We start from the raw sequence: 27,680 nt of genomic DNA, 5'->3' as shown, positions 1-27,680 counted from the left end.
AATGGGATAACGAATGTTCATAATAGGTATGAATAACCTACAACAAAAGATTAAATCTGAATATCTAGAATGACATGAGCCAAGAAGAATGTAGAATCTGCTAAATTGCAAAATGTGACAAAAAAATAGTAATGTTCCCAATCTTCTCAACATTGGGAATGATCTAGCATCATTTGAACTAGATTTTTGTATGGACTTACAGACACTTGTCTAAGTGCACTCAGGAACAACCTATGTTACAATCTAAAATTTCATTTTCTTCTAACTTTTCAATTTGAGAACATAAGAAAACAAATTAAGCAAAAAAACTATGCAAAACTTTTCAAGTTTCTACATCCAAGATAAAGGATATTCCAAATACTTCTCATAGAAGACATCATGAATGCAAAGATACCTTAGAACTAGATAAATACCTAAGAAAACATGCAAAATACATATATTTCACCTTACATTTGACGAGATCCACACACTATCAACATTTCTCTAAAATCATGCAATCATGAAGCCGAAAACCTAACTTACAAACGAGTATACACATTTCGGCACACGGTTTTCAAAATCAAAGTAGGAATTAATTGCCAATGGGCACTCATTTAACCACAATGCATTTTAATGGAAGTGCAACATTCAAAGCAAAACAAATGATATATATTCACAAGCTTCATTGAAAAATCTCAATAAACTGTATAATTCCTTGTAGAAAACTAGAACAATGTTGTCTAACAACAATCATACAAGCCACACAAGTGACCATTTACACAGAGTGAAAGGACAATGCAACCTAACTCAAAAGTAAATCTTATTATGGAAAATTCTCTATTCAGTAATATCAATGAAATCACTATAGAGCTAGATATGAAAGTTTATTAAAAACAAGATGATAACCATTGGAAGAAAAACAGACCAAATTTACATACGTATACCTATGTATGCTAAAAAATCTAGAAAATCTAGAGGAGAATGGTTGACTAACTACTAGCTCTAGTCCACAACTTTCAAGCTCCTATTTAGCAAAGACTTTCCCCAAAGTCAACGACTGCAATGTAGTTTTTTATCTGCAAGCTAACAACTAAGTTTACCAATTTTGAAGCACCTGAACTTACTCTTTTTCATTAACGAGAATGGAAAAAAATAACTAATAATCCCCACATAGGTAGTGGCCAACAGGTATGGCTCTGTTTTCAGTGCCCGCCTTTTGATAAAAATAATATTGCCTCGTTCATTTTCAATATGTTATCTACATGGATGCCAACTTGTTATCCATGGTGTTTCATACTTCCAGCAAGGTGTTTCATCCCTGACTCCTGCTCGTAAAAATTTTAAACCATATCTTACCATATCACAACAAAAATCATCCATTAAATTTCGCTTAAAACTCAATCTCATCTTATGTACATACTACATCTAGTGAATTGTAATTCGTGTCACACACTAAATGAATACAATAATGTGATAGGGATAATAATGTCATATGGTAAATGAACTTCGGTTTCCAATGAAAAAATCATGTCATGTTTATGGGATAATAATGAGTAACCTTAAAGAGTTTCCAGGTGTTGCAGGGATAATATTGTTGTAGGACATGTCTTAGTTTGGCCAAGATGTGATTCTCACATTTGTGCTCTACAAATAATTCGGTTAATTAAAATGAAACATCACTATGATTTGGTGAGAAGTTTGTTTTCACTACACTGCATTAACCAAGAAAAATAATTACACAATAAGACCTCAACCAATCAAATAACTGAAAATTAAATTTAAAATATTTTAAAAAATAAATTAAATTATCTTCCTAATGTTAACTTTATAAAATCAAATCTAATTTTTAGTTAATATAAGAATAATTCATGGTCAAACCATGAATTGAATAGGTTTATCCTCTACCTGTAATAAGGATAATAAAATTAATGTGAAAATTACACACATTTAACCTTGAAAGAAAAAAAATAAAAAAATATGTCTCAAATATTGCCACCTAACACACTCTCAACACTACGATGACCTTGAAAGATTTCACAACTTGTTCAACAAAATAAACACAAATAAGGGCAAATAAAACTCAACAAATAGACCATAAGATTCAAACCGCATACATGATGATTACATGTTTTCAAGGTGCCGAAGTGCGTTTGAGTGCATTGAAATTCTCTCAAAGCTCCAAACAATGGCGAAAATCGAAACCTCTTTTGAAACACAACACAAATTTATGATGTCTTTTATGAAAGTCATATTTCCTCATTTATTGATTTACCTTAGGGAAGGAATGTGGGTTTCAAATGTTTGAGGGTTTAGGATTTTAGTGGCAAAGTGGTGTTTGTTAATTTGGAATGATATTGTTATGTTTGAGGATTTAGAATTTTAGTGGTAAAGTGGTGCTTGTTAATTTTGAATGATATTGTTAATTGTTTGAGAAAATTTAATATTAATATTTTTTACACTATTTCACTCTTTAATCTAAAATTATCCCTCCAATTACAAAATAAGCCATTTATCTAATTAATTAACCCACACAACATCATATAACTATGAAAGTCATCAGTAATAAACCATTCTCCCTCCAATTCCAAAAAAACCATTAATCTTTAAACCCACATGACATGATCTAATTATGTAAGTTATCAGTAATAAGCCATGACTCAAATATTTTGAGCTTGTGTTCCACATGGGGAAGCTACTGGAATTTCTAATGATCTTTACAATGTCTCTACTTTTTATTGTGTGAGGTTTCACAATGATACTGAGTTAATGATACTGAGTTATTACATGTTATGAATAATGTTTATTTTAGATATTGGTTTGAGGTTTGTTGAGAGATTTTCTCAACAACATGTTATGAATAATGTTTATTTTAGATATTGGTTTAAGGTTTGTTGAGAGATTTTCTCAACAACAATAATTTCTTAGCTTAGAATAATTTAAATCTAGTTCCATATATATAATATCTGTGATTGAATATAAGTATTACTTTTTTTAATGTGTGTACAACTATGTTTTCTTTTTGGATTGGTATAAACTTGGGAATGTTTCTATGAGGAGTAGGTCATACATTTGGAAAAGCTTCTTAAAAATATGGAGATGGATTTTTGAAAACATGCTATAATGGATTTTTGGAAATTGGGTTAAGATTTTAGTTGGTATAAACTCCATTCAAGGTATGGAAGATAAACATAACCTTCCTGTGCAGGTCTTAGAATCTCTTCATCCTAAGTAGGAATGGAATGGTACTCTATGTGATGGAAATTTAGTTGTCTCAGAAGTGTCTATAAATACATTACCTATTCTCTTCAAAGAGAACCATGAGTCAATGCTGGTACAAGGAGGTGTGGAGTTGGAATATACCTATGAAGATAATTATTTTTGGATGGCTTGTGTGGAGGAACCATATTCTCACATGGGATAATATTTTTAAAATAGGTTTTAATGGTCCGAAATATTTCATGCAAGGACTCGAATGAGAATGTCCTACATATTTTTCTTCAATGCCCCTTTGTTGTAGTTGTTTGGAGCCGAGTTCTGCATGGATTTTTGTTATATTCAGGTTGGGTATTCTCCTCAATAGAAGCATGTCATAAATGGTCGTTTAGTAGGCACGAGGATCACAAAACCTTACCTCCTCTCTTCATCATTTGGGAATTATAGCATGTTAGAAATGCATTGATATTTGATGGATGCCTAATCAACACTGCTCGTATCTGCAATAACATATGTACCCATTTCCGTGAATATGCTCAAAAGCATCACAATGTTAAGTCACCTAGAAATTTTATGAATTAGGATTTTGATGGTGCAGCCCAACAGGGACACTATGGTTGTGGGGTTATTATATAGGAAAACTCAAATGCTCAGATACAAGTTTATTGGTTTTGTGGAAGTGCCACAAACACTAGAGCAGAAATTATTGCTTACAGGGGATTGTTGTTATACAATGCTAGGAAGCTTCACTGAGAGAGGATTTCTATCTATGGTGACTCAAGGGTTCTTGTTAAACTGTCTAAAGGAAGGGAAAACCTACCTTTCTTTCCCAACTTGGTTAACTGGATGCTACGCATTGAGTTAAAATAAAGAAAACACTTACAAGCATTTATTTTGAACATGTTTACAGGGATTTCAACGTCACAACGGATTCGTTAACAAATAAGGGTTTGTCTGTTGCTCTAGGTTCATGTTACTACAACCATAATCATAATGGCGAGATACAGAACAAAGGCTCCTTCCCAATGTTGATTTTTTCCAATCCTGCGATGGGAAGTTTTTATCATAATGGCGAGATCCATAATAAAGCCACCTTTCCCAATGTGTTGTTTTTTTCCAATCGTGTGATGGGAAGGTTTTTCTAGAATATTAGTTTTTCTCTTAAGATATGGACAAATCTACATATCTATGTTAAATGTCCATTATCTGATCATATTTTGTGTAGTAGGAAAACATAGTTTCTAAGTTTTGTTTAAATGGAGATGGGTTCCAAATTACTGACAATGGTGTTAGAATTATGGTGTGTTTTTATGTTGTTTTCGGGGAATTAGTAGACTATCATGACTTTTTGGGTATATATATGTATTGGATAACTTCATATTAATATGATTCCAATGTTTTCTCTTTCCTAAAAAAACTATGTTTTATTTCATTACATCCATCTGGTCTCCACCATGGGGCGCATCCATGGTAACTAGTATAGTACAACAGTGGGACACACCTATCCTTTCTTACATTTGCCTATGTTAAATTATAAATATGTGGTAACTAGGTATTCTCCATTGCTCTTGGAAGCAATGATTTCCTCGGAAAGCTCATGGCCACGCCACTTAACACGCCGGTAATGTCCATTTGTAGGTTGTCAACCAAAACATGAAAACATTGGTATTTTTAAAGGGTTTATGGTTAGATAGATTGATGAATCTGAAGAGTGTACAATATTTCTCTAGTCACATATGATAACCATGGCCTATGTAAATCAAGTGGCACACATTTGCTGAATTTCAGCTATAATATTTAATAAATAAAAAACAATGTTTATATATACATATATAATTAAATTATCATAAAACATTAATAATTTCATTTCAGGTTTTATAATTTAGGATGAAAAATATATTGTAACAAATAATGTTGTAGTAAAGCATTACATAAAATAAAAAATAATAATAATAATAATAAAATATAATGTATATTCAATACGAAAAAACAATAACTTTTTTATTAATAAAATTACATTAAAAAAATTATTATATACCTATTTCATTAAAAGGTAGTTAAATAATAATAGATTCATATTTATAGCCCTAATATTTCAAACTTTTTTATTATATACCTATTTCATTAAAAGGTATTTAAATAATAATAGATTCATGTTTATAGCCGTAATATTTCAAACTTTATTTTTAAATTTCTTTTTTTTTTTAAGATAAATGAGTAAATTTTCTATTAAAATTTGAGACTAGATGAATCCAATACACGAGAAATCTGGTACAATGTTTCTTATTGCAGAAGATCCTCTCTAGAGAGTCTAATAGAAGCATTTAAAAGACTAAATTGAAAACTGACTACTACAAAAGGCTAACATACATAGACATTAAAAAATTGGTCAAGTAATAAAACACATTTACAATAAGAGATCATCATAGATAAGGAGAGAGAACTTCTGCTAGAGGCCTTTTGAGATTAGACTACAATTGTCCCATGGGGCGACTAGATGTTGTACTTGTGGAATTTCATTTGTCTTAATCAAACACTTTAGGTATTCTAACTTCCTATGTATGCCTCACTTTCATCGTCTTGGTGGGAAATTTTATCTTTAAGGGATTAGATCTCCTCCATAAGAGAGATGGAGATCATTGTTTGCCAGGAATTTTCTAGTTGATATCCAAATTCTCCATTTGTAAAGCTTAAATTTTTTGGGAGCAACTTATATAGACACTGATGCCCCCTAGGACCTGAAAATTTTTGTTCCTAGTTGACATGGTTTGGTTATAGGAGAGCAACTTCCAGGTGTTAAAGAGGAAAAGGCTTAGGGGAGATAAAGGTCCAATGGGAAAGTTGTCAGGCGAAGCAAAAGAAATAATGAAAGACCAGGGCCAAGTGAAAACACCATAAGGGCAAGGGTAGAGTGGCCACTCCAAACCGAGAGGAACAAATGGATTACAATTGTTCACAAAGCTAGGGTTACAAAAGCCACAGAACAGAAGCCAAGCATCACATAGAGCTAATTTAAAAGATAAATCCACACGTAGGGAAGAGATGTACTTGAATTAACAAGGACCCAAAAGAGGAAACTAGGCTAGCATAAAAGAGCACTCCCAAGCATGAGTAGAGTTTCAAATTAGGTTGGCATGAAGCAAACAAGAATAAACAGAGACTTTGTGAACAAATAATAAGACATTTAGCTCCTGAAGTTGTTGTGATGCTCAATTCGAAGTTATCAACATGGATTAAACTCTCCCCTCTGCTAATTGAGTATGTAATAAAATTTATTTTCACGTACATGCACTCCCAAGCCTAAGAAAATTCGTCAATTAGAATTCCTCGAATCGAACATGAATGAAATGAAACATCTTGCACAGACAATGAGACCTTAATAGCCCAAGAGATTGTCGTGTTTCCTGGTACACGACTATTGCCATAATATAAATTCTCCCCTCTGTAAATTAAGTAAAAGAGAGAGCCTCCTCTTCCAAGAAGTGCCTATTATCATATATAGATTCTAGGAAGCCAACCCATCTCGAATGGATAGTCTTTGGGCACCTCTGGAAGAGAATTAACCTCAACGCCCACGATATAAGTGATATATAGTATAGAAGGTCCAAGCAAAAGACCATACATTTCAACTTGGTTATTGGTTCTTCTTCCAAGCCCCTAAGAGTACTTATAACTAGATTTATTTAGAGCTTATAACTCCTCCCCTCCTGAGACCCATTTTATTTTAAAAATTTCTTTAATAACCATCATATATATATATATATATATAATCCATACACATTTGTATGCATGCAAATGTGTATGGACTTTTTTTATATGTTTCATAATTTATATATATATAATTTTAATTTGGAATGTAGGTGTTCAAAGAGATTAAATTTCTGGAAGTGCCACCCTTTATTCAATTTTTGCATTATAATTTTTTTATATAAAATAATATATTAAAAAAACGAAAAAACAAGTTATATTTTTTCTTTTTAGTGTGAGAGAGATGTATAGATTTTTGGCCTTTTATAATATTCCGAAGAAGGCTTTGAGCAGAATATTTAAATATTCATGTTATATAATATATTTTAATATCAATTTCATATGTATTTATATAAAAAGATAAAGTTGGAAAACTATATTTTATTTATGGTAAAATATATTTAAATATTCATGTTATATAATATATTTTAATATCAATTTCATATGTATTTATATAAAAAGATAAAGTTGGAAAACCATATTTTATTTATGGTAAAATATATATGACGTGCATGTTAGGACGACTGGGGGGGTTGGCTTTCGCACCCCCAGTCGTGATCGAGTCCTGCGGCAGCCTCTCGCTGGGCGATTTTGAACTGCTACGCTGTATTCTGCTGGCTTCGGCCATATTCTGCTGGCTTTGGCCGTATTGTAAAAATATCTGTAGGCTTCGCCCATATGTGGATTTTCTCTCTGAAAAAAAATATATTTAAAGGTTTACCATAAACTAATGTAATCATATGAAGTCAATAAAGATAAAGTTGGAAAACCATATTTTATTTATGGTAAAATATATTTAAAGGTTGACCATAAACTAATATAATCATATGAAGTCAATTCATAGTCAACATCAAGACAATGACCTCATGTGACAACATTAAAAATAATAATAATAATTAACTAAGTATATATATATTAAGCACGAATCTAGCATGCACTTAAGGGATCAAATCTCTTCAAGTGCGAACCTCTTGTAAAACAAAATTGCATCACTCTTATCCCTTTAAAGATCCCAATGAATTAATGATTATGTCTCAATGTGTAATTTTTCATTCTTTAAATTGTATTTTTAAATGCTATATAGAGTACATAACTTAATCTTGTAAGCCCAAAAAATCTTTGTTGAATTTCATGACAAAAAAATATAACCTAAAAAAAGACCAATTGTAAAATAGTGAGACTATTTTAACTATTAAATATATATATATATATATAGATATATATATTACTTTATATGATATATAAAAAATTTCTTCTAAATAATTATGCCATAAGGAATTTCCCCTGGAAATAATTCCCCTATGTGCCATGGTGAATGGTTTGAAGATCTGGTATCGATAAGGGCGCTGATATCGGTACTGGGAGTCGGCGGCTGTGATCGCTGCTGCGCGAAGATTTCAAAAAGCTTTGGTGGGTTGGATCTGGTAGTGAGATTGTTAAGATCTTTACTTGGGGTAGGGCAGGGCACTCTGTTTGGACAAGTTTTGAGCACTCTGTACTGGTACTGTAGAAGCATTGGAATGGGGATATTACACGGCGATGGAGAAGAGATTTTGGGCAGAGAAGGCGATTGGTAATGTATGCCATGGTTGTAGACACCGGCGCTATTTGGATTTGCAGTATATGGAATATCAAGTTTTATGCCATGGTGAATGGTTTGTGTCGTTGATCTGATATGACAGACGATTAAAAAAATTCCACCCTTGGATCATTAAAGGTTGTGGAAAACGTTGTGTTGGAAGTTCGTTATTTGTTATAGTAAACATTGGTTGGAAGTTCGTTACAGGTTGTGGAAAACACTGCGTTCGAAATTCATTATTTGTTATAGTAAACATTGGTTTGAAGTTCATTATAGTAATGACCCATGCCGCTCAAATATCAAGAATATATTTCGGTGGCACTTACTGCCAGAAGCGTGAACTTTTATTGCATTATTGTGCTTGAGAAAGAAGAAGAATTGGATTTGGTGTTGAGTGTGAGCCGCAAGTTAACTGTAAAGCCTGTTATTGGAGTTCGAGCCAATTTGAGGACCGAACATGATCGTCAACATCTTTTAGAAATTGCAGAAATTATAGATGTTGGATTGTCTCGAGCTTCTTGATTTCCATACTTAGTTTCAGATCCAATGTGTTGAAGTTCTTAGACATGGTGTGAGTGAAGCGACTTACATATACTGTGAGTTGGTTAAGCTGGATGCCAATATGAAGATCATTGACATTGGAGGAGGGCTTGTTATTGATTATGAAGGTACCAAGTATGAATTACCAAGTCTTGTTGCTCTAATATGTCTGCGTAACGACCCCTGGTAACTTCAAAAACTTTAAGTTGCTAATTTACTTTTATAGTTAAATGAATTAACGTAAAAGTGTGTGATGGAAAGGCCAGGACATTTAGATGGAAATACATGAATGTATGACTGGTTCTAATAAAAATTATATCATGTTATTATTTGTGTAAACCATGGTTAAGTGGAAATGCTAGAGTAAGCTGACCCAGGGAGTTGGACAGTTGTGGGTGAAGTAGTTACTTACCCAAACTTCTCCTCTGGAAATAAAAATTCCCAGAAGAAGGCCAAGAGGGTATCATGACTACTTCACCCAAACTTCTCCTCTGGAGATAAAAATTCCCAGAAAAAGGCCAAGAGGGTATCATGAACTTGAGGCAAGAGGAGAAGAGACAGAGAGGGAACAAACTCAAGAGTTGGTTGGCCAGTGAAGTCTGTCGGGGTATTTATGGTAAGGGTTGGCCAGTGAAGTCTGTCGGGGTATTTATGGTAAGGATTAGATAGCCTAAAACATAATCCCAATTGATCATAATATAAAGAGAAAACTACTTTGGGTTAAGCTAGCTTAGGGGATGTGCAGTAAGTGGTAAGTGACTGTGACTAACCTCATGGTTGGGAAGAGCATTGCTCACTTTGGTGGTTGCACACCACAGAGAGGAAAGAAATCAAATAAATAATGTTAAATCAAATAAATAATGTTTCTTAAATACTATGTATGATGTACATTTGCTTATTATGAATTTTTTTCTTGAATTTTTTTTTTTTCTAGAAATTATAGTAATGGTGACAATTTATGCAGAATGTATCTCATAAAATGTGGATATTAGCTAAACTATGTGTTGAGAAGAAGAGGAGATTGAAGGAGCAATCAAGACATTAGTTTGATTAATGAAATTAATTACAGATTACTGACAAGAGACTATTGTTACAAGGCAGCTGCAACTGTTTTGATTAATTAAACAAATACCCATAATTGATTAAAGATAACAATATTATAGTTAAATCGTGGGAGGGTTAGTTCTGGAGGTACCGGAGAGGACCAGTACCCAGAACAGTCCCTTCATTGGTTGATGGAAGAAGAAAATAAATAAGTATAATCTATACAAATAGAAAACCCTATAGAGAATAGTAAATTTCTGGAATAATAAATTCTGAAACAAAGAAATGAATGTAGATCAGAAGCATCTCAATTGACTGTAACCATTTAAATATAACTACTCTCTGAATAATATAAAATTAATGGATATACTTCAAAGGGAGGGAGGAAACCCTGTAAAAGTCTACATTCGGTAAAACAAATCTTCGAAGAAAACTGCCTTTGTTAAGAACATTTTATAATTCAGTCCATGTGAAGAATCACCGATGTAGCAAGGCAAAAAATTGAAACCGAGTACGCTAAAATATAGACATTTCTTCAATTAAAATCATAACAGAGCCTGTCATAGTTTGTCGCGGCTAATAAATTAAAGGGAAACATCATAAACCCTTGTCGTTCCGACTAAGGTCATCAGTTAAGAATAGAGATTTAAAATCTAAACCCTCTTCATTTCGGTCCAGGTCATAAAAATTAAGCACAGAGCTTTAAATTCTAAACCCTCGCCTTCCTAGCTGAGGTTAATAAATTAAAATAACAAAAACAGTAAACTATTATTTCTAGTTATCGATTGGGCTAAGATATAACCTTTCCATGAAAAGCTCAGAGAAATACACACCTGGGGAAACATGTGGAAACACATTGTTAAGGCCAGGAACAAAGACTTTGAAACAAAACCCCGGAAACGAGTTTGGGTGATACCTGCATTCTAAAAGTGAGAAAGAGGTTAGAAGTCATCACCTCATAAATGAAAAACATCTATTAAACTATTAAAAAGGTTCACCTGCAGTCATCATCTTCAACACTGAGGTAGTCCATCCATAGGCCTGGAATTGTAAAAACGTTTGGTGTTAAGACCATCAACGCAAACCAGATGGAAAGTGAAGGGAAGGGTTAAGGCCTCACCCACATTGTAAATAAGCGGATGCGGAAGGATAAGCCTTGACTTCATGATTAGCCAAACACTGGAAATAAAAAAGGAAAACATAGTGGCATTAGAACAGTTGCAGTCGGCTGGAAGAAGATAGAATTAGACGTATAAGAATGGCTATCACTTTCCACGACCCCAGTCAAATAGCAGGACCGAAAAAACCATTCGATAGCTGGTGTTGGAGTTGTGGAAACCTGAAAACAGAATTGGAGGTAGAAAACCCTCGCAAAACTCCGAGGCAAGAACCCTACCTTGAGCCATATTGAATGATGTCGGAAAGCGAGCGGGGTAGCAGAATTAGTTACCCATCTTTCAATCTACACCGTCCATTTGACCACAGTGCAGAGGGCTGTCGATCGGTAACAAATCTCAAAGTCACAGCGACAGATGGACGGAGCAGAGATTGGCATCAAGAGGGTTCAAAAACATAAAGGAAACCACTATTAAAATTTCCACCAACATTATCCATCGAATGTACAAACATTTAAATTAAGCAATAAGATTATAAGGAAGGACATGGTTTGATGGTGCATTGATTGAACATTGGAATAAGAATAGGAGGTTTGATTTCAACTCACATTGGCCTCAGCATGAAGGTCTCTATTTTACTATATGAAATAAGTATATCAAATACATATAATAATAATGGTGAGGTGTTTGGCAATGCCTTTCTCAATGAAAGTTTAAAGTAAAAATAACATAACAGAGTCACCATGGGTTCCAAATTACTGACAATGGTGTTAGAATTATGGTGTGTTTTTATGTTGTTTTCGGGGAATTAGTAGACTATCATGACTTTTTGGGTATATATATGTATTGGATAACTTCATATTAATATGATTTCAATGTTTTCTCTTTGCTAAAAAAAACTATGCTTTATTTCATTACATCCATCTGGTCTCCACCATGGGGCGCATCCATGGTAACTAGTATAGTACAACACTGTGGGACACACCTATCCTTTCTTACATTTGCCTATGTTAAATTATAAATAGGTGGTAACTAGGTATTCTCTATTGCTCTTGGAAGCAATGATTTCCTCGGAAAGCTCATGGCCACGCCACTTAACACGCCGGTAATGTCCATTTGTAGGTTGTCAACCAAAACATGAAAACATTGGTATTTTTAAAGGGTTTATGGTTAGATAGATTGATGAATCTGAAGAGTGTACAATATTTCTCTAGTCACATATGATAACCATGGCCTATGTAAATCAAGTGGCACACATTTGCTGAATTTCAGCTATAATATTTAATAAATAAAAAACAATGTTTATATATACATATATAATTAAATTATCATAAAACATTAATAATTTCATTTCAGGTTTTATAATTTAGGATGAAAAATATATTGTAACAAATAATGTTGTAGTAAAGCATTACATAAAATAAAAAATAATAGTAATAATAATAAAATATAATGTATATTCAATACGAAAAAATAATAACTTTTTTATTAATAAAATTACATTAAAAAAATTATTATATACCTATTTCATTAAAAGGTAGTTAAATAATAATAGATTCATATTTATAGCCCTAATATTTCAAACTTTTTTATTATATACCTATTTCATTAAAAGGTATTTAAATAATAATAGATTCATGTTTATAGCCGTAATATTTCAAACTTTATTTTTAAATTTCTTTTTTTTTTAAGATAAATGAGTAAATTTTCTATTAAAATTTGAGACTAGATGAATCCAATACACGAGAAATCTGGTACAATGTTTCTTATTGCAGAAGATCCTCTCTCTAGAGAGTCTAATAGGAGCATTTAAAAGACTAAATTGAAAACTGACTACTACAAAAGGCTAACATACATAGACATTAAAAAATTGGTCAAGTAATAAAACACATTTACAATAAGAGATCATCATAGATAAGGAGAGAGAACTTCTGCTAGAGGCCTTTTGAGATTAGACTACAATTGTCCCATGGGGCGACTAGATGTTGTACTTGTGGAATTTCATTTGTCTTAATCAAACACTTTAGGTATTCTAACTTCCTATGTATGCCTCACTTTCATCGTCTTGGTGGGAAATTTTATCTTTAAGGGATTAGATCTCCTCCATAAGAGAGATGGAGATCATTGTTTGCCAGGAATTTTCTAGTTGATATCCAAATTCTCCATTTGTAAAGCTTAAATTTTTTGGGAGCAACTTATATAGACACTGATGCCCCCTAGGACCTGAAAATTTTTATTCCTAGTTGACATGGTTTGGTTATAGGAGAGCAACTTCCAGGGGTTAAAGAGGAAAAGGCTTAGGGGAGATAAAGGTCCAATGGGAAAGTTGTCAGGCGAAGCAAAAGAAATAATGAAAGACCAGGGCCAAGTGAAAACACCATAAGGGCAAGGGTAGAGTGGCCACTCCAAACCGAGAGGAACAAATGGGTTACAATTGTTCACAAAGCTAGGGTTACAAAAGCCACAGAACAGAAGCCAAGCATCACATAGAGCTAATTTAAAAGATAAATCCACACGTAGGGAAGAGATGTACTTGAATTAACAAGGACCCAAAAGAGGAAACTAGGACCCAAAAGAGGAAACTAGGCTAGCATAAAAGAGCACTCCCAAGCATGAGTAGAGTTTCAAATTAGGTTGGCATGAAGCAAACAAGAATAAACAGAGACTTCGTGAACAAATAATAAGACATTTAGCTCCTGAAGTTGTTGTGATGCTCAATTCGAAGTTATCAACATGGATTAAACTCTCCCCTCTGCTAATTGAGTATGTAATAAAATTTATTTTCACGTACACGCACTCCCAAGCCTAAGAAAATTCGTCAATTAGAATTCCTCGAATCGAACATGAATGAAATGAAACATCTTGCACAGACAATGAGACCTTAATAGCCCAAGAGATTGTCGTGTTTCCTGGTACACGACTATTGCCATAGTATAAATTCTCCCCTCTGTAAATTAAGTAAAAGAGAGAGCCTCCTCTTCCAAGAAGTGCCTATTATCATATATAGATTCTAGGAAGCCAACCCATCTCGAATGGATAGTCTTTGGGCACCTCTGGAAGAGAATTAACCTCAACGCCCACGATATAAGTGATATATAGTATAGAAGGTCCAAGCAAAAGACCATACATTTCAATTTGGTTATTGGTTCTTCTTCCAAGCCCCTAAGAGTACTTATAACTAGATTTATTTAGAGCTTATAACTCCTCCCCTCCTGAGACCCATTTTATTTTAAAAGTTTCTTTAATAACCATCATATATATATATATATAATCCATACACATTTGTATGCATGCAAATGTGTATGGACTTTTTTTATATGTTTCATAATTTATATATATATATAATTTTTATTTGGAATGTAGGTGTTCAAAGAGATTAAATTTCTGGAAGTGCCACCCTTTATTCAATTTTTGCATTATAATTTTTTTATATAAAATAATATATTAAAAAAACGAAAAAACAAGTTATATTTTTTCTTTTTAGTGTGAGAGAGATGTATAGATTTTTGGCCTTTTATAATATTCCAAAGAAGGCTTTGAGCAGAATATTTAAATATTCATGTTATATAATATATTTTAATATCAATTTCATATGTATTTATATAAAAAGATAAAGTTGGAAAACTATATTTTATTTATGGTAAAATATATTTAAATATTCATGTTATATAATATATTTTACTATCAATTTCATATGTATTTATATAAAAAGATAAAGTTGGAAAACCATATTTTATTTATGGTAAAATATATATGACGTGCATGTTAGGACGACTGGGGCGGTTGGCTTTCGCACCCCCAGTCTCAATTTTGAACTGCTACTGGCTTTGGCCATATTCTGCTGGCTTCGGCCGTATTTTAAAAATATCTGTAGGCTTCGGCCATATGTGGATTTTCTCTCTGAAAAAAAAAAATATTTAAAGGTTTACCATAAACTAATGTAATCATATGAAGTCAATAAAGATAAAGTTGGAAAACCATATTTTATTTATGATAAAATATATTTAAAGGTTGACCATGAACTAATATAACCATATGAAGTCAATTCATAGTCAACATCAAGACAATGACCTCATGTGACAACATTAAAAATAATAATAATAATTAACTAAGTATATATATATTAAGAACGAATCTAGCATGCACTTAAGGGATCAAATCTCTTCAAGTGCGAACCTCTTGTAAAAAAAAATTGCATCACTCTTGTCCCTTTAAAGATCCCAATGAATTAATGATTATGTCTCAATGTGTAATTTTTCATTCTTTAAATTGTATTTTTAAATGCTATATAGAGTACATAACTTAAACTTGTAAGCCCAAAAAATCTTTGTTGAATTTCATGACAAAAAAATATAACCTAAAAAAAGACCAATTGTAAAATAGTGAGACCACTTCAAATATTTTAACTATTAAATATATATATATATATATATATTACTTTATATGATATATAAAAAATTTCTTCTAAATAATTATGCCATAAGGAATTTCCCCGTGGAAATAATTCCCCTATGTGCCATGGTGAATGGTTTGAAGATCTGGTATCGATAAGGGCGCTGATATCGGTACTGGGAGTCGGCGGCTGTGATCGCTGCTGCGCGAAGATTTCAAAAAGCTTTGGTGGGTTGGATCTGGTACTGAAATTGTTAAGATCTTTACTTGGGGTAGGGCAGGGCACTCTGTTTGGACAAGTTTTGAGCACTCTGTACTGGTACTGTTTGGACAAGTTTTGAGCACTCTGTACTGGTACTGTAGAAGCATTGGAATGGGGATATTACACGGCGATGGAGAAGAGATTTTGGGCAGAGAAGGCGATTGGTAATGTATGCCATGGTTGTAGACACCGGCGCTATTTGGATTTGCAGTATATGGAATATCAAGTTTTATGCCATGGTGAATGGTTTGTGTCGTTGAAAATTCCACCCTTGGATCATTAAAGGTTGTGGAAAACGTTGTGTTGGAAGTTCGTTATTTGTTATAGTAAACATTGGTTGGAAGTTCGTTATAGGTTGTGGAAAACACTGCGTTCGAAATTCATTATTTGTTATAGTAAACATTGGTTTGAAGTTCGTTATAGTAATGACCCATGCCGCTCAAATATCAAGAATATATTTCGGTGGTACTTACTGCCAGAAGCGTGAACTTTTATTGCATTATTGTGCTTGAGAAAGAAGAAGAATTGGATTTGGTGTTGAGTGTGAGCCGCAAGTTAACTGTAAAGCCTGTTATTGGGGTTCGAGCCAATTTGAGGACCGAACATGATCGTCAACATCTTTTAGAAATTGCAGAAATTATAGATGTTGGATTGTCTCGAGCTTCTTGATTTCCATACTTAGTTTCAGATCCAATGTGTTGAAGTTCTTAGACATGGTGTGAGTGAAGCGACTTACATATACTGTGAGTTGGTTAAGCTGGATGCCAATATGAAGATCATTGACATTGGAGGAGGGCTTGTTATTGATTATGAAGGTACCAAGTATGAATTACCAAGTCTTGTTGCTCTAATATGTCTGCGTAACGACCCCTGGTAACTTCAAAAACTTTAAGTTGCTAATTTACTTTTATAGTGAAATGAATTAACGTAAAAGTGTGTGATGGAAAGGCCAGGACATTTAGATGGAAATACATGAATGTATGACTGGTTCTAATAAAAATTATATCATGTTATTATTTGTGTAAACCATGGTTAAGTGGAAATGCTAGAGTAAGCTGACCCAGGGAGTTGGACAGTTGTGGGTGAAGTAGTTACTTACCCAAACTTACTTCTCCTCTGGAGATAAAAATTCCCAGAAAAAGGCCAAGAGGGTATCATGACTACTTCACCCAAACTTCTCCTCTGGAGATAAAAATTCCCAGAAAAAGGCCAAGAGGGTATCATGAACTTGAGGCAAGAGGAGAAGAGACAGAGAGGGAACAAACTCAAGAGTTGGTTGGCCAGTGAAGTCTGTCGGGGTATTTATGGTAAGGGTTGGCCAGTGAAGTCTGTCGGGGTATTTATGGTAAGGATTAGATAGCCTAAAACATAATCCCAATTGATCATAATATCAAGAGAAAAAAGAGAAAACTACTTTGGGTTAAGCTAGCTTAGGGGATGTGCAGTAAGTGGTAAGTGACTGTGACTAACCTCATGGTTGGGAAGAGCATTGCTCACTTTGGTGGTTGCACACCACAGAGAGGAAAGAAATCAAATAAATAATGTTTCTTAAATACTATGTATGATGTACATTTGCTTATTATGAATTTTTTTCTTGAATTTTTTTTTTTCTAGAAATTATAGTAATGGTGACAATTTATGCAGAATGTATCTCATAAAATGTGGATATTAGCTAAACTATGTGTTGAGAAGAAGAGGAGATTGAAGGAGCAATCAAGACATTAGTTTGATTAATGAAATTAATTACAGATTACTGACAAGAGACTATTGTTACAAGGCAGCTGCAACTGTTTTGATTAATTAAACAAATACCCATAATTGATTAAAGATAACAATATTATAGTTAAATCGTGGGAGGGTTAGTTCTGGAGGTACCGGAGAGGACCAGTACCCAGAACAGTCCCTTCATTGGTTGATGGAAGAAGAAAATAAATAAGTATAAGCTATACAAATAGAAACCCCTATAGAGAATAGTAAATTTCTGGAATAATAAATTCTGAAACAAAGAAATGAATGTAGATCAGAAGCATCTCAATTGACTGTAACCATTTAAATATAACTACTCTCTGAATAATATAAAATTAATGGATATACTTCAAAGGGAGGGAGGAAACCCTGTAAAAGTCTACATTCGGTAAAACAAATCTTCGAAGAAAACTGCCTTTGTTAAGAACATTTTATAATTCAGTCCATGTGAAGAATCACCGATGTAGCAAGGCAAAAAATTGAAACCGAGTACGCTAAAATATAGACATTTCTTCAATTAAAATCATAACAGAGCCTGTCATAGTTTGTCGCGGCTAATAAATTAAAGGGAAACATCATAAACCCTTGTCGTTCCGACTAAGGTCATCAGTTAAGAATAGAGATTTAAAATCTAAACCCTCTTCATTTCGGTCCAGGTCATAAAAATTAAGCACAGAGCTTTAAATTCTAAACCCTCGCCTTCCTAGCTGAGGTTAATAAATTAAAATAACAAAAACAGTAAACTATTATTTCTAGTTATCGATTGGGCTAAGATATAACCTTTCCATGAAAAGCTCAGAGAAATACACACCTGGGGAAACATGTGGAAACACATTGTTAAGGCCAGGAACAAAGACTTTGAAACAAAACCCCGGAAACGAGTTTGGGTGATACCTGCATTCTAAAAGTGAGAAAGAGGTTAGAAGTCATCACCTCATAAATGAAAAACATCTATTAAACTATTAAAAAGGTTCACCTGCAGTCATCATCTTCAACACTGAGGTAGTCCATCCATAGGCCTGGAATTGTAAAAACGTTTGGTGTTAAGACCGTCAACGCAAACCAGATGGAAAGTGAAGGGAAGGGTTAAGGCCTCACCCACATTGTAAATAAGCGGATGCGGAAGGATAAGCCTTGACTTCATGATTAGCCAAACACTGGAAATAAAAAAGGAAAACATAGTGGCATTAGAACAGTTGCAGTCGGCTGGAAGAAGATAGAATTAGACGTATAAGAATGGCTATCACTTTCCACGACCCCAGTCAAATAGCAGGACCGAAAAAACCATTCGATAGCTGGTGTTGGAGTTGTGGAAACCTGAAAACAGAATTGGAGGTAGAAAACCCTCGCAAAACTCCGAGGCAAGAACCCTACCTTGAGCCATATTGAATGATGTCGGAAAGCGAGAGGGGTAGCAGAATTAGTTACCCATCTTTCAATCTACACCGTCCATTTGACCACAGTGCAGAGGGCTGTCGATCGGTAACAAATCTCAAAGTCACAGCGACAGATGGACGGAGCAGAGATTGGCATCAAGAGGGTTCAAAAACATAAAGGAAAACACTATTAAAATTTCCACCAACCTTATCCATCGAATGTACAAACATTTAAACTAAACAATAAGCTTATAAGGCATGACATGGTTTGATGGTGCATTGATTGAACATTGGAATAAGAATAGGAGGTTTGATTTCAACTCACATTGGCCTCAGCATGAAGGTCACTATTTTATTATAATAAAATAAGTATATCAAATACATATAATAATAATGGTGAGGTGTTTGGCAATGCCTTTCTCAATGAAAGTTTAAAGTAAAAATAACATAACAGAGTCACCAAAATATGAATTGCCGCATAATCCAACTTTATGTTATGATAAAATACTTCCTTGTTCTATATTTTACTTGGGAATTCACCTAGGGTTGTGACAAGTGGTATCAGAGCCAAGTTTTCATCATTGTGGCCTTTGGGAGACAATAATATGTTTTCTTGTTCTTTCGTTAATAACAATATGTTTCTTTTTTATTTGTGATAACAGTCAAGAGAATGAGGAGAACGGGGTACACACCGCCAAGGTCGACTGCTGGTGTTGGTCCTAATTCAACAACTGAAAGATGCCTTGAGATGTGGGTGCAGTTGGGGGAAGAGTCACGAAATGTTAATGCAGCTCTATATGAAACAATGCAATAGTTAAAGGGTTGAATCACAAGGTTACGAGCGGAATTAATGCAGGAGAAGGAAAGGATTTTGAAGAGCCTTTTTGATAGATAGAACCACCGATAGCGGAGGCCAAGCCCTGAATATGAAAATCGGTCTAGAACACACAGAAAAAGGGAGGACAACCCTAAGTCCGAAGGAAATTAGAAAGACTAGGAGGAGGATAATAAACTATGATAATAATTTTTATTATATTATAATAAAATAATATAATATATAATCGGTGAATAACCAACCTAGATCCATCTTTAACTTTGGATCTTTCTAATTATTTATTTATATAATATATAATTTGAGAATAACAAACCTAGATCCATCTTTAACTTTGGATGTTTATAATTATTTATTTTATTTTATTTTATTTTTATGCAATTTGACAATGAGAATGTTTAAATGTTGGATAACATTCTACATTTTTGGTCTTTTCAAAATGTTTAAATGTATTCTACATTTTTAGTCTTTTCCATCGACAACGTCCAACTAACAATATTTGGCAAGATTCGAAATTTTGAATTGATATAATTGTCGTTTTCAATGTAATTTTAATTATGACACTTGTAGCTCTTATATGGGTGTATCTCATAAGTTGCAGTGTCTTAAGATAGACTTTTTTGAATTTGTAGGAATGCATATGGGAGAATTGCTTCTGAAGTTAGCCTCTTTGAGTGGAACTCAAGGCCAAATGTTTGGACTCAAGGAATTAAGTTTGTCATACTATATTATTCATTTTTAATTTAAAAAACTCAAATCTAAAATTTAAACTTTAATTCTAAAATTATCATTATATTATAAAAAGTTATAAAATATTCTAATAAAAAACCACATAGGTCATTATTAACATGGAACTTGCATTAAGAATAAAATTGTGTTTTACATTCAAAATAGGGTTCCATTCATTATTAATAAAGTGTGTTAGAAACAATAAAAACTTAATCATCAAAAAAGTTATAAAATATTCTAATAAAAAAACACATAGGTCATTATTAACATGGAACTTGCATTAAGAATAAAATTGTGTTTTACAGTCAAAATAGGGTTCCATTCATTATTAATAAAGTGTGTTAGAAACAATAAAAACTTAACCATCATTATTAATCCCCTTCGCATTCACGATAGGTTTCCACTCATTATTAATAAAGTGTATTAGAAACAATAACAACTTAATCATTATTATTAATTCCCTTTGCATTCTCTTAAATTATCTTAAAGTGTTAGGGTAAATATTATTAATGTCCACCATGGATGCCGTGTTAATTATGGTGTTTCCATACATCTCTCTACATTATTAGATTAAGTTTGTCTCTCAATATTTTTTAAACATCTTTCTTATATTTTTATTATATTATAATAAAATAATATAATATATAATTTGAGAATAACCAACCTGGATCCATCTTTAACTTTGAATTTTTATAAATATTTATTTTAGTTTGTTTTATTTTTATGCAATTTGACCGAGTCAAAATGTTTAAATGTTGGATAACATTCTACATTTTTGGTCTGTTCCATCAACAGAATCTAGCTAACAATATTTGCCAATATTTTCAATCTTGAATTGATAGAATTGTTGTTGTCAAGAATCTAAAAGAGGAATGGAGAAAACAAACGTAATTTTAATTATGACACTTGTGGCTCTTATATGGGTGTATCTCATGGGTTGTTGTGCCTTAAGATAGGCTTTTTTGAATTTGTAGGAATGCATTGGGAGAATTGCTTCTGAAGTTAGCCTCTTTGAGTGGAACTCAAGGCCAAATGTTTGGAATTAGGTATTAGGCCTACCATATTCATGGTTGAAATCAAAGTGGTTTTTCATTTTACCCATCACTATGAAGCTTAAGTATTTGATGTTTGAAGGAGAGAGGATACAAGTAGTCTATGAGCCTTGGGAGCTTTGGGTTTGAGGCTTGCAATGACAAAAACATTCAACCTGCTTCTTTAGAACATGAGGAAACCTCACAGGGTTACAATAACATTAACATTTTGGAGAACTATATGACAACATAGAGAATTGTGGTTGAATATCTACATACAATGTGTGTGGGGCATGTTAGAGGTAAAAAACAAGTTCCATTGTGGCTCATGATCAAAAGGGAAATATCATGAAGTGACTTCTTAAAGTACTTAAATACTTGTTAGAAACTTGAGAATGAGGATTTCCCTATCTACAAGTTAGAAAACTTGTTACTACATTAATCAGATGCCATTATTGTTTGCTCAGAAATCAACCCAAATAAAGTTCTTCCTTGATTCCACTAGAGATGGAATATTCAATAATAGTAACACTAAGGAAAGAATGGGAATTGTTGTCCAACTACATCAAGCAAATACTTTGTTCACACCACACATGATTCCCCTTTAGCCAATATCCATACACATGAAAAATGCTTTATATACAACACATCTCCATAAATGCTGAAAAACAATATTGCATATCCATAGTTTTAGAATTCCTTCCCCGATTGCATTCCCTAACATATCTCCCATTCACGAAAAAAAACATAGCCAAACCCAACCTTGTGGATATGAACATTCTACAATAATGAAGTTCATACCAAAAGCCACGGGCACAAGATTGATACATGACTACCAAGAATTAGATTATATAAGTCTAATGACAAATGATGTAGCTTAGCCTTTATTTTGTGTGTCATTTTTTATAGGCCTAATGAATTTCTTGGGATGGAAGAGTGACTTTGTAGTATGAGGGGGATGTCCCTAGGGGTTTTATATTGTTCTCAAATAATTTAGTGCCATCTATCCCAAGAAACATGGATAATGAAAACATGCAGCCCAATAGCTAAGGAGAGTGCAACACAGTACATTAACCTAGCATGTCTTCTAGGGTAACATTAAAAGATAAGACACCCTAGTCCAACAAGTTATGTGGCTAATGCTTGCAGGTTGTTTGGTTTCAAATACATATACATACAGACTCCATATGATGAAGGTTCAAATACGATGTAAATGGCCTAGATTTATAAACTCAAATGTGCCACTGCAATCCTAAATAATTCATGATAGGTTATGGAGTGTAATATAAATAATTTTTATTAAGATGTTAATAAGTAGGTCTATTAGAGCTAAAGTTCCATTCTTTGTGTCCACTTAGATTGGATGAGGGGAGAGGTTGGAGTAGATAAATTTGTATGCCGAAGTTCACCCATCACCATGAAGCTCAATTATTTGATGTTTGAAGGAGAGAGGATGCAAGTAGTCTAGGAGCATTGGGAGCTTTGGTGTTGAGGCCTGCAACAACAAAAATATTCAACCTATTGCGTTGGAACATGAGGAAATCTCACGGGGTTTCAATAAGCTTAACATTTTGGAGAACTATATGATAACATAAAGAATTGTGGTTGAATATCTACATACAATGTGTGTGGGACATGTTAGAGGTAAAATAACAAGTTCCATTGTGGCTCATGATCAAAAGGGATAATATAATGAATTAACTGCTTAAAGTACTTCAATACTTGTTATAAACTTGAGAATGAGGATTTCCCTATATACAAAATAGAAAACTTATTACTGCACTAATTAGATGCCATTATTGTTTGCTCAGAAATCATCCCAAATAAGGTTCTTCCTTGATTCCACCAGAGATGGAATATTCAATAGTATTAAACCAAGGAAAGAATGGGAAGTGTTGTCCAACCACATCAAGCAAACACTTTGTTTACATCACACATTATTCCCCTTCAACCAATATCCATATGCACAAAAAATGCTTTATGTACAACACATCTCCACAAATGCTACAAACAATATTGCATATTCATAGTTTCAGAATTCCTTCCCCAACTGCATTCCCTAGCATAGCTCCCATTCATGAAATAAAACATAGCCAAACCCAACCTTGTGGATATGAACATTCTACAACAATCAAGTGCATAAGTTAAGAAACCCTACTCCAACAAGATAGGTTCAAATATGATGTAAATTTCCTAGATTTATAAACTCAAATGTGCCACTGCAATCCTAAATAACTCATGATAGGTTATACATTGTAATATAAATAATTGTTGATAATAGGTTAGAAATAAGTAGGTCTAACATAACCAAAGTTCCATTCTTTGTGTCCACTACGATTGGATGAGGGGAGAGGTTGGAGTAGAGCAACGTGTAGGGTAAATTCTACCCATCACCATGAAGCTCAAGTATTTCATGTTTGAAGGAGAGAGGATGCAAGTAGTCTAGGAGCCTTGGGAGCTTTGGTGTTGAGGCTTTCAACGACAAAAATCTTCAACCTACTGCATTGGAACATGAGAAAATCTCACAGGGTTTCAAAAAGCTGAACATTTTGGAGAACTATATGACAACATAGAGAATTGTGGTTGAGTATCTACATACAATGTGTGTGGGGCATGTTAGAGGTAAAAGAACAAGGTCCATTGTGGCTCATGATCAAAAGGGAAAAGATCATGAAATCAATGCTTAAAGTACTTAAAATTTGTTAGAAACTTGAGAATGAGGATTTCCCTATCTACAAATTAGAAAACATGTTATTGCACTAATCAGATGCCATTATTGTTTGCTCATAAATGAGCCCAAATAAGGTTCTTCCTTGATTCCACCAGATATGGAATATTCAATAATATTAACACCAAGGAAAGAATGAAAATTGTTGTCCAACCACATCAAGCAAACACTTTGTTTACACCACACATTATTCTCCTTCAACCAATATCCATGTGCATAGAAAATGCTTTATGTACAACACATCTTTAGGAACCATAATGTTTTAGAATATATTTTTTTTCCATTTGGGTACTAAATTATGCTACTTGGGTATTGTTAAGGACTCATAAGACATTCTTTTTTTATCATGGAATGGGTTCTCTTTCAATCAAGTAGACATTCTTTGCCATCTTCTGAGAAGCCCGATAAAATGGCCCCTCATAGTGGTTTCACTATTGGGGCTATAGGGGATTGCATGGATCCCAGTTGTGTAATGCCTTCGGAGATTGAATCCTTTCTGCATCCTATTGAGAATATTGGTATGCATATGCTTCAATGGCCTAGGATATTTATCTCATTATGTACTTTGATGCAGAAGAGAAGAGGTTTGAAGGCCATGGAGAGCTAAGAGAGTGATTCATATTGATTTGTTGAGAAACATAATATTTAATTTGCATTAGAGGGTAATCTAATGGATTTTGGAAGTCATGGAAAAAATTATCTATAATGAAATTTTGTTTGTTGGTTGATAACCTTGCTGCAAGAACTTAGGTCACAATGAGCTTACATCACCAAGCACTATGAAAGATTTTCACTATAACATACCTCATAATTTAGGTAGGAAACTACCTTATAGGTTGAGGTTCACTGTGAATCTATTTATTGTGTACTTTGATGTAGAAGCCAAGAGGTTTGAAGGCCATGCAGAGCCAAGAGAGTGATCCATATTGATTTTTTGTCATGATAATTGCACCAATCTACAACGAGTTGTTGATTGAAACAAGACCATTTTTAATACAAAATATGTGGAGCTTGACTTGTCTTTGCATCTTTAAGACACTGAAAATTTTATATGTTGTGACATATGAAATATGAAACTTCACTATCCAATATAAATGTAATTTAGTGGCAGTGTTTGTATAATCGCTTATATTTATCTCAGCTATTGATCTTCTCTTTTTAAGTGTTGATTTGTTAATAACAAAATTTGAGGATGCTCCATTTTCTATAATTTGTTGGATAAATTCAACATAGAGATAGGTGTGGAGCATGTTCTTCAAGACATAACTACTAAGGTGATGATTATGTGGTACTTAACAAATTGATAATGAAGAGATAACCCATAATATTTTTTTATTTATATGTTTCATTGATTTAATATTGGAGGATATCGGAAAAATTGACGTTGTTAAGGAGGAAATGAGGAGAATATGAGCATCACCAAATTCATTTATGTTCAAGCACTCATGACAACATCACAAATAAAATAACGTTGTTGTGTTGTACCATCACCCTAATCCATTCTCAATTGTCAATTAGAGTGGAGGAAAATGTTTGTTTCTATAGAATGGTATGCTAATATCTTTAAAAAAAAACCTCGAGGGCAGGGTTTACCTTCACTTGTTTGCAGAGACTCCTTATGGGTTTTAGGAAGGGGGTTTTTCTCTCTTAGTGAATATTTAATAAATATTTCTTGGTTAATAGTGACAAGCCCATCACAGCCTACCCATATGAGGCAATGGATAGAGTCACAATGAATCTAACCCAACATTTTGTGAGAGACCAGGTAAGGAGGGAAATCTCATGTACATCATGGGATTTTCTTGATAATATATGGAACAATATGCTCCAACACCCACTTCATACAAGAGGGGGCATTACATTGTTTTACTCTGGTAACTTTGACTACTATAGTGAGACTATGGTTGGATTCTTTACTTGTGTGCAAAGGATCAAGCTAGATCCAAGGGTACATGTGGCCATACAAATTTTGAAGATGTATAAGAGAGTTGTTAGATTAGATGGCTATGATATAGTAGTTGAAGGACAATTGCAATGTTGAATAAGCAATTTGTTGTAAATTTCATATTTGTAAAGATTCAATTAAGAATTTCAAAGTTCAAACTTTACATTTTAAATTTCATTAATTTAATTTATTTTGTTAATTGGAAATATTTTATAAATTAAAACTTAATAATTATTAAATGGAATTGGGGTCTCCATTCATGAGGCACAAGTAAACATGTTGTAAAGTTAAATTTATTTATTACCTCTTCTTAACAAGTAATTGCTAATATAATATATATATATATATACAGTTGACATTAAAATATTTTACATAACATGTACATGTTTTTTTATTATTAATGTATATTTTTAGTATACATTAATATTACTTATTCTTGTATATTAAAATATTTTATTGATGACCTAGGTTAAAAAAAATTATTTTTATGATTTTTTCTAAATGTCGCATATTAATTTTATATTATACATCTCTCTCTTAGTATTCTTATTATATTTTTAATTTTATTTTTAAACTTTCAATTACTTTTTCTGCTTTGGACGTTGAATATTTTACTATGTACAACATTAAAATATTTTTTTAAACATTTTCCTTTTATACATAGATATATATGAAGTTGGTACCAATAACATATATTTTCAATTTTAATTTTTTTTCTTTGAAAAGTATAGGATTTAAATATATTACTTTCACATTTTTTTAACTTCTAATTATTTTATTCTTCTTAAAGTTGATATGAAATTATATTTATGTCAAGCGACATCGAAATATTTCATTTATGACTAAGAATAATTGAAATAGTTTTATCACATTGAGTTGTAATATCAACAACAAATAAAGCGATCATTGATCTTTACAATCATTGATCTTTTATAATGTTTTTAATTAAAACTAACTAAACATGCATATTCTTTTTTATTTTTTATTATAACCAACATTGTCTTTTTATTTAGAGGATATTTTATTTTTATTTTAAGAGGGACACAAATTTCGACAAAATGATATATATATATATATATATATATCATAATTGAAAGAAAAAAATCCAACTGGGTCTTAATATGAGGGAGATGCATATATGAAGTTGATATGTGGCATTTAAAGAATAAAGAATTTTATTTTTTGTTATAAAAAAAATATTTCAATATTTTATTAAAGCATTTTTTAGCCAATTTTGTTTGAAATCTAGTAACACTTTGTTGGATTATAAGATAAAGCTATGTAGTGTATAAAAACTAGTGTCTAAAGAGATTCTTAGGCATCGAATCAATTTATTTAAATTACAAATTCACAAAGAATTGTATCACATGAACATTTTACTAGTGGGTTGCTCAAAATGAAGGAGATATATAATTTATTCCA

General features: G+C 32.7%; 1 protein-coding gene across 14 annotated transcripts; it reads right to left on the bottom strand.

The window, feature by feature from the left end:
- Positions 1 to 345: 345 nt before the first annotated feature.
- LOC149168305 (uncharacterized) lies at positions 346 to 19,188 on the bottom strand. Of its 14 annotated transcripts, none has more exons than XM_089428240.1 (8): positions 18,992 to 19,188; positions 18,716 to 18,774; positions 18,594 to 18,636; positions 18,429 to 18,511; positions 11,227 to 11,281; positions 11,101 to 11,143; positions 10,936 to 11,018; positions 7,259 to 7,632 (listed from the first exon to the last, which is right to left on the bottom strand). In XM_089428240.1, exons 2-8 carry the CDS (start codon positions 18,719 to 18,721, stop codon positions 7,427 to 7,429), a joined length of 519 nt encoding a protein of 172 aa, XP_089284366.1. In that variant the 5' UTR covers positions 18,722 to 18,774; positions 18,992 to 19,188; the 3' UTR covers positions 7,259 to 7,426. The 14 variants fall into 14 exon arrangements, 13 of the variants coding, with proteins under 13 accessions (XP_089284374.1, XP_089284373.1, XP_089284370.1 ...); XM_089428239.1 differs by having other exon boundaries at positions 7,263 to 7,632; positions 18,935 to 19,188; XM_089428237.1 differs by having other exon boundaries at positions 7,286 to 7,632; positions 18,720 to 18,774.
- Between the last annotated feature and the right edge of the window lie 8,492 nt (positions 19,189 to 27,680).

The sequence above is a fragment of the Pinus tabuliformis genome, chromosome 4_2 (genome assembly GCF_031772625.1).
Source record: "Pinus tabuliformis cultivar Carrire ecotype Pingquan chromosome 4_2, CPIR1, whole genome shotgun sequence".
In the NCBI taxonomy this organism is placed as follows: Eukaryota; Viridiplantae; Streptophyta; class Pinopsida; order Pinales; family Pinaceae; genus Pinus; species Pinus tabuliformis.
This window is presented reverse-complemented; position numbering and strand designations above follow the sequence as displayed.

Excerpts from the sequence above, each read along its gene's own strand:
- LOC149168305 (XM_089428235.1), bottom strand. The coding sequence starts at position 18,797 with ATGTTTTCCTTTTTTATTTCCAGTGTTTGGCTAATCATGAAGTCAAGG. Across the intron at positions 18,637-18,719 it reads CGCATCCGCTTATTTACAAT|GCCTATGGATGGACTACCTC; the intron begins GTGGGTGAGGCC and ends TTACAATTCCAG. Across the intron at positions 11,019-11,100 it reads GTTGAAGATGATGACTGCAG|GTATCACCCAAACTCGTTTC; the intron begins GTGAACCTTTTT and ends TTTAGAATGCAG.